The 8847-nt window shown below is 35.7% G+C and overlaps 1 protein-coding gene and 1 long non-coding RNA gene across 4 annotated transcripts in view; one reads left to right on the forward strand and one right to left on the reverse strand.

The window, feature by feature from the left end:
* The window catches only part of LOC149534954 (uncharacterized), a 213763-nt gene extending 206972 nt beyond the window's left edge, over positions 1 to 6791 (forward strand). For all 3 annotated transcript variants that reach the window (XM_089804695.1, XM_089804696.1, XM_089804697.1), the window contains one exon: positions 6321 to 6791. In XM_089804695.1, the coding sequence (XP_089660821.1) occupies positions 6321 to 6428 (108 nt within the window). In that variant the 3' untranslated portion in view covers positions 6429 to 6791. The remainder of the gene's footprint in view (positions 1 to 6320) is intronic.
* Positions 1 to 7706, reverse strand: part of LOC149534953 (uncharacterized) — a 228990-nt gene extending 221284 nt beyond the window's left edge. The window contains exon 1 of the long non-coding RNA XR_016357041.1: positions 7605 to 7706. This is a non-coding gene — a long non-coding RNA (uncharacterized LOC149534953). The remainder of the gene's footprint in view (positions 1 to 7604) is intronic.
* Positions 7707 to 8847: the final 1141 nt, after the last annotated feature.

Raw genomic sequence — 8847 nt, forward strand, 5'->3', positions numbered from 1 at the left:
CAGCGACAAAATCACACGCAATAAATAGGAACTCGGGCCCACCCAGGAACATTTAACTATAGTTAGCTGGAACTGTAGAGGTTATCCTTGGAGAAGAGGACCTGGGTTAGGGCTGATAGCTAAAGATAATGACATCATTATGCTTACCGAGACGCATGAGCATGATGGATGTAGGGTTCCAGATTTTGAAGGGTATAAGAAGGTATCACTGTGGAATGAGAAGATAAATAATGGTAAGGGGCATGGAGGCATTACCGTTCTAATAAAAGAAACTTGGAGCAGATTTGTAAACTTAGAGAAAGAAGATGTAAACAAGCAATATATTTGGATTAAAATAACAGAGAATCAGATTTCTACAAGGGTGGTTGTCTGTTACTTCGCCCCAAAAGGCTCAAAAATTTATAAAAAGCATAGATTGGATCAAGAAGACCCATTTGCTGCACTCAAAAAAGACATAGCAACCTTTAGCTCTCTAGGGGAAATAATGATAATAGGGGATTTCAATGCTAGAACAGCAAACAACCAAACTCTCAATCTTAAGGAGAGTTACAATGAAAGCAGAGACCCAGTTTGGCTTGAAGAAGAAGGGACACAAAAATGGGAAAGATCTTCACAGGATAGCATGGGAAAGATTAATCATTTTGGTGTTGAATTACTAGATTTATGATGCTTATATAAGATGGTCATATGTAATGGTTTGGAGAAGTGGCCTAAATCAGGTGGAATCACATGCAAAAGATACAATGGACAAAATGTTGTTGACTATGTAATATGCTCGCAAGAATATGTCACAAAGATTATTAACTTTGAGATAGAGAACTGCCCCATGGAGCTAAAATCTGACCATAACCCCATCTTGATTAGGGTGGCCACTCACTTTAAAGATCAACATATTGTCCCAAAACCTTTACAAAAGAGGAAGATGATTCTGATTGGCAAAGTTTTAATGACACAAGAAAACCATGTTACCTTCCAAAAATCTCTTTTGCGGCTGTCTAGGTTTCCAGGAAACCATCCTGAGTCTGATAAACATCATTTCATGGACAAGGATAATCTTGTTCTTACTATCATTAAAGCATTGAAGGAGTGTAAAAGATCTAGGGCCACAAGAGAAGCCAAGAACACTTTTCCGGCCAATCCGTGGTTTGATGAGGAATGCAAAATAGCAAAAAGAAATTGGAAAAAGAACATAAATAAAGAAAGTACAAAGGAGTATGATCAGCTGATTAAAAAGAAGAAAGGAGAGTATGTAAACAAGAGAAGAATCGAGTTGATTAATCTTGGTAAAAACAACCCCAGAAAGTTTTGGAAAGAACTTCAGCAGAGAAAAACTCAAATAGAGAACAACATAACAGGAACCAAATGGCTGGAATATGCCAAGACTCTCTACGAGTGTGATCTAGGAGAACGTAGAACTATGGAAACAGAGACTACAGGGGAGTTATTCAGTGAAAAGGATATTATCCAAGGCATAAAGAGGTTAGCTGCCGGTAAAGCGCAAGATATAGATGGGCTTCAAGCTGAATACTTAAAATGGGGTGCTGAAACCCTCACACCACACATCACTAAAATTTTCAACAGTGTCAATAGAGAAGGTTTCTTTATAAAATGGACAACAAGTGTGGTGATCCCACTCCACAAAAGTGGAGATATAAATAATCCTTCTAATTACCGAACCATCATGATCAATCCACTTTTTGGCAAGTTATTTGGCAGCTTGGTAGAACAAAAAATCAGCAACTGGGCTGAAACGGAAGGGAAACGTGCAATAAGGCAAGCAGGCTTTAGACCAAAACACTTTACTATAGATCATGGCATCACTCTTAGACACTTGATTGAGAAAGTTTGGGACACTCCGGGGAACGAGGCTTTTTGTTGTTTCGTGGACTTTAAAAAAGCATTCGACACAGTGCCACGTAATAAATTATGGGATAGAATGGAAGAGTTGGAAGTTCCTAAAGAACTTAGGTCAGCGGTTTACAGATTATATGAGTAGGTCAAAGCTAAAATCAGAACGACAAAAGGGCTATCAGAAAATTTTGACAGCAACATCGGGGTTAAGCAAGGGTGTCCGCTATCTCCAACATTGTTTGGGCTCTATATTGACAAGTTAGAAGAGTGGATAAACAAGACCAATGGTGAGGGGGTGCAGCTGGCCCACTTTGTGATAAGATTGCTCTTATATGCAGAGGATCTCATAATTCTTGCTAGAACAGCTAAAGGTTTGAAAGAGCACTTGACAGCACTAGAAATTTTTTGTCATGAAGTAGGAATGCAAGTTAACACTAGCAAAACCAAAATTATGATCTTCTTGCTGAAGAAGAATAGGAGCATACAAGACGAGTTTCTATTTGAAAATAGACCACTTGAGATTGTGGAAGAGTACAAATACTTGGGCATCGATTTTCATAACAAACTCAATTGGGATACTTGCAGATCAAAAAGGATCCAAGGGGGCTGGAAGGTGTTATACTCTTTACAAAACAAGTGTAGGAACGCAGAGTTATGGGATTGGACGACCATGAAAACTCTTTTTGGTTTGCTGGTCACTCTGGTTATTCTATACGGATGTGAAGTGTGGGGAGGTAGTATGTCCGAACAGAAATGGCGGCAAGTAGAAAGAATTCAAAAACACTTCATCACATGCAATCTTAAAGTCAAGACCACAGTTCCGTATGAGATCCTTTTGGCAGAGGTGGGTTCCTTTCCATTAGAAGCCGTTGCTTTGGTCCGGATGATAAGCTACTTAAAGAAAACCCAAGGGCTGGAAACACATCGTTCGCCCAAGTTGATCATAGAGGAAAAACTTGTGAGGCGGAAAAGCACATGGATGAAGCAAAATGACAAATGGATGCGAAAATGGGATATCAACATCCAAACTTGCCCAGATAACATTATAGAAATAAAAAAGTTTGTCAATGAAAAATTTCGCAATATTCTGTGGACAAGACGCATAGGGCGGAAAAAATCTTATTACATTAAAGAATTTAATCCCACTTCTAGTCATGATGAAAAGGCCTATATAAGAGCACCTATTAACTGGAAAACAAAAATGTTGATGGCACAACTTCGAACTAGTTCACATCAGTTGCGATGTGAAACTGGTCGGTGGTAAGTTCCAAAGGAAGAGTGGGCAGACAGAACATGTTTATTTTGTAATATGGGAATAGTTGAGACAGAGCAGCACTTTGTCAAAGACTGCCTAGCTTACAATGACATCAGATCTGGTTATACAAAAATACTGCAGAACAAGGACTTCAACTATTTATTCGAGGAAGATCAAGTGAAGAGAGCAGCGGATTTGATTACCAAACTTCAGAGAAGGAGAGACAAGTTAACCAAAACTTTACAATTGACCAGTTCTGCTCCTGACTCGGGAGGGTGATTGCATGGGTCCCATAGACTACTTTAGTCTCGTGAACGTCATTAAAATCTATCACATCATATCATATCAATCGCTCATTCCTTTACCAAACAGAAAATTTAATACATCATAAATGCATCATAGTATATAAATTTTTTAAAATAAAATATGAATTCTGTCTCCCCCCTTTGGTTTTTTACATCTATATTTATAACTGATGGAAAGGGATTTACCCAACCATTGCACCTTTTCAATATAAAACTAATTGGTTATATTTTACAAAATATTATTAAATTCCTTCACAACTAATAATAAATCAAAGTATGCCTAAAAAGCCAGCGAGCGTGGAGATCTTCTTCGAATTTATATTGATCCTTCTCCTAAGAGCAATGAAACACATTAAAATAAAAACATTTGGCGCCCACACTTGGCATCTCCACTGGGTCACGTCCATGTCTTCAGAAACTCATCTTCACTTTGAACCGACACATTCTCTTCATGTGTTTATTTCATACCTGCAAGAAAAATGAAATATCGTTAGATTAGTAATATCTGACACAAAACTTCTTGTATACTGGAGCCGCATATGAATCGATTGCCTTCCATACTTCTGCGTCCTTCTATATATCGAGCACCTTTCTCTTACATGATATTCCATAACTGGTAATCCACGATTACTCGGTAGGTGTCCAGTATTCTTTATATTGTGCAAACTAAATCTTCATTGCATGATACAGGTAACACGGGGGATATAAATTCGTCACTCCGGAGAGAATCAAGTTGGGCTACACATCATCCGATCTCCTAGTCCACATAGGCTCTTCCAACCATTTTTACTTATTTTTCTTTTTCCCGCATATTCCTCAAGACTTGCAATAGATACAGGATATCATCAGAAATAAATCATTGAAGAGTTGTTACCAATGATTCATAAATATGGCTCGTGGCCCTCTCTGAACAAAAGAGACTCTGGGCAGTATCCAAAAACTATTTAATTCAATTTATCGAACCAGCATGTGGAGGCGGGAATAGACTTCATGCTGTAGGTGAGGAAATGCTCAAATCCTTTGTATATACTATATGCTTTCCAAACTTATTATTGTAACTGAAATCTGATACGGGTCAAATTCTGAAGATTAGGCTTATATCCAATCTTGCCTCCAAATTCTTGCTCAGTGAACTATCAAATTTTATTACACAACTATATTCATTGTCTGTGGCAGATATCTTTGTTTTGTCTCTAAGTTGTTTTTGCTGCACGAATTGTCTGACCTGAGGCTCAAACCATTAAAGAGTTCCTCACTTCAATACACATATTACTTCTTGCCATGTATGTCGCTGTGAATCTTGTGTGTACAGTAGGGAATTGATGGTTTAGAAATCACCAATATACAGATATAAACTCCAACGCATTGCCTCATCCAATCTGCCGCACATACTCTGCCATAACCTGTTGTTACTGAATATTTATGATGCCTGTGTGATTTACCTCTGCATAGAAAATGTAGTTAATATGCTAAGGATGTCTACCCATCACTGTTAACATAATGCATAATGACAGGACTTCATGTATTGATTGCTGACCATTTTGCATATAATAATCTACGATAAAACTCCATTTCAGAACAGTCTTTAGCAGGAATGGGTTAATTCCAGCATATCTGACTGTATCTCAACCAGTTCTTTGGGAAAGACTCTTCAGCTAAACATATGTCAAACACAGTCCTTATAGAACTATCCTGTTACAGCATCATCCACAAATTGATTAAAAACAAATGAAATCTTCATTAACTTGGAAAACATTGAGTGATTTTCTGGACCAAGTTCTCTTATGCATATAACATTCTTCATGTTTCACAATTAATGAGGTTGGGTATTAATCTGAAAGTCCACCATGGTGAGTCTGATATCAAGCTATTCTGGATAGTGATGAAATGCATGCCTATATGAAACAATTTCCCTTTCCATATTCTTTTGATCATGACTTGCAAGTTGCTTTGCATGATTTTATTACTGAATGAGCACTGAACAGAGACAGCAAGCCCAGGTATGTTGAATGGACAATATGTGTAATTATCTCTGATATCAGTAATATTTTGTCATGACTGCATCCTCTGTCCAGCAAGTTCTGTATGTGAACTTAAATTTCTGAATCCCTTCTTGCTCCAGACTTCATATTTACTCAATCTTCAATAAAAAATGGAGACCAAATTTTGGGCTCCATCAGAACTTAATCGAGGTTGCTTGTAGCCTATTGAACTTATATGAGGTTTTTTTTCAGGCAATTTGGTTAAGGTTCAGTAGAGGTTGCTTGTAGGCAGTAAATATGGCTGAAGCTCAAATAAGGCTCCCCGTGGTTCACTAGTTTGAAAAGGCCTATTCAAGGTTGCTGATCCATTATGTGGTTGTGCTTGGTTGATTTAGGGAACATTAATCGGTAAGTCATGGTCAAGAGAACGTATGAAACAGAAAATCTAAAGTTGAGGTAGATTCTTGGGATAGTGCCATGTTATTTAATTTGAATGTAAATAAGTTAAGTGACAATGTTTAGGGTAGAGGGAAAAGAAACCTTGATTGGAGTCTCAAATTAGTGTGTCAGGGATACCAATCGAATTGGCAATGAACATCAACGATTGCACACCTTGATGTTGTTCTTCCCTTGTAAACCTGTTAGGTTTTAATTCTAACATTGTATGGTTTGTGTGTGGCGATTGGCATAATCAAAATTGTTATGTTACTTTTATCTGTGGTGTGTAAGAATACTAGTGGAATGATTCCAGTAATTTGGTGGGCTTGTTTAGAATCAACTGGTTGCATTTAGTATTAGCGACTAATTCTGTCTTAAATGTGAAACAACTATGTTGTGATGGTTGTCTATTTGTTTACTGTTTTGAATCTCTTATATATTAGATAAATGATAAAATCTGCTCGTTCATATTGGATGAAATTGCAACAGGGACCTGCCATTGAAGGTTATCAAATCCATTTAGAAGCAAATTCTAGTTGCTCCCTTAACGAAATTATGATACATCTGGAACCTCTTCTGAAAAGACAAGATGGATAAGCTCCAATATTTCCAAATTCAGACGGGGTCGGGTAATTTGCCATTGCCGTTCTGTATTCAAACCTGTTTTTGAAATTAGAAACTGTTCTATAATAACTGGAGGATGTATTAATCTTCTAGTGTCTACACTCTACACTGTGATGCTCACATGCATTAATTTTAATAAATTTACACATTGAGTTCTATATCTTACAGAGAAAAGACAACATCATATTGTTCCTAATGACCTTTCTCTAATATTCTCAATAAACCAATGTAGTAATTACAACCAAGTGACTTAAACTGTCATGTTTGAGTGGTTGTCACCAACAATTAGCAATTTTTATGACATGCTGATCAATTATAGTAAATCATTGGCACCAACCGAAATGGGTAACATTTAAAAATTTGCTTATCTTGATTAAATAATTTACAATGGAACTACGGTACAACTTGTATTAATTGATATACAAAGTGACGAATCAAACTAATCTGTTTCAGTAGTAGTATCAGCCATTAGCTTTGAGTTTTGTTGATTCACTTATCGGTCCAGCTGATCACTGATATCTGTAAAAACGCGGGGTTATTTTTAGTAACTTGTATGCACTCAATGCCACCATTTACAATGGAACTATGCTAATATCACTTGGCTCGACTCATATCGAGAATTATCGAGAATTAAAATTCACATAGTTGGTGAATATAGCTAACAGAATCTTAAGTATGCAAGTAATATTCAATGCAAAATAAATTGTTCATGATGGGTTGATTTAAGATATGGATTGAAACTTAATTTTTCACTTCAGAGACACTAAACTAATAAGTTGGACATGCGAAGGCATATACTAAGTGAATGATATGGTAAATTAAAGAACATAATTGCCCGCGGTCAGTTTCATAGGAAAAAGAACTTTAATCTGAAATGTGGTCTAGCCCAAATTGGAGATTGCATCTATACATGGAGCTTTAAATTCTACAAAGAAGGGTTCGTATACGTTCTTAATGTTTCTGTTCAAATATTCTTTTTAGATAACAGAATTTCTGACTAAAACAAATTCTAAAGAATGAAACACAACTTTTGGTTTTATTGCCACGTGTCTTTCAGGTGGAGAAATAAACAATTGAAAAATTACCGTATATGCGAGATTGTTAATTTGGAAAAACTAAACTGTAGAAATAATTATTATTATTGCATACCGTCTCTTCATTGAAGCAAAGTTATAACAGATCTTGAACTAGCATTTACATCCTTGGGATGCAATGAATACGGAAAGAAAAACCAGGAATTGGAGATTCAGTTGCGAGAAGAATTTGCAAGTAAGGATATTAAAAAAAATTATTTATATATTTTAAATTATAATTTGCCTTCACATTAAAAAACTTCATTATTTTTATTTTTATTTTTTATTTTTCCCCAACTAAAATATCTAATTTTGCTAGAAAGAATTATATTAAAATGATGAGCATTAAATTATTAAATAAATAAGAATGAAAATCTTCTCATTTATAATTTTGGGATATTAAGCTAATTATATTATATTGTTTGCAATATCAATTTCATCTTATATTCAATTTTCTCATCTAACTATTAGCTATTCAAATATTAAGTTACTTTCTTATAGATAATATAGTGGAGATTGATAGAGGACTTCACCTTTTAAGATTGATTTTGTTGTTTTCTATTCATAAAAGACACAACACAAGGTTGTGAAAGATAATATTAATTTGAAAAATTAATTACACTAAAACATTACATGAATTTGACCTAAATGAGGGGGTGGTCAACCAAGCCATAATAACACTACCATGCTAATGAAAAAGTCCCTAAACTAAACTAGTTAGCAATCAACAAGTGCATCCATTACAATCCATACATAGGAAAAACAACTAAAAAGATGTCAAGATGGGTAGTATTAGACAAGGTAAAAAAATGTCAACATTAAGGAACTGACTTCACAAACCAACAAAACTCAAGATTCACAAGAGTAGAAGCCACTCCAAAGTAGTATTGAGTACAATGTCTAAGAAGGTGCACACAACATCCCATCATGCCTCCCTATAACAATCATTTGAACAATCCATATCTATAAAGAAGTCCAACCATTGAAAGTTCTTTTTCATATCAAATCCTACCTTATTTTTCAAGAAACTTTGTGCCACCTAAGGCTAGAATGATGACAAGTGAATGCAGACACGTCCAAACTCAAAATAAATGGTTGTTTGCCTACCTCCACACTTAGTTGTAAAAGCTTAGTAAGATCATTTGGCTATGAGATATTGAATTTTGGTTCAATAGACAACTATGTCAATATCACCCTACCAAATACTTTGACTTGAAGACTTTGTGCAACTATGGAAGAATCCCAACTTTTTTTCCACCCTAACCTAAAAGTGTCACTGGAAAGTGAAAGAAGATATTGGTATTGACACAATACCTTTT

The sequence above is a fragment of the Cupressus sempervirens genome, chromosome 10 (genome assembly GCF_028749045.1).
Source record: "Cupressus sempervirens isolate cs-2001-9-10 chromosome 10, ASM2874904v1, whole genome shotgun sequence".
In the NCBI taxonomy this organism is placed as follows: Eukaryota; Viridiplantae; Streptophyta; class Pinopsida; order Cupressales; family Cupressaceae; genus Cupressus; species Cupressus sempervirens.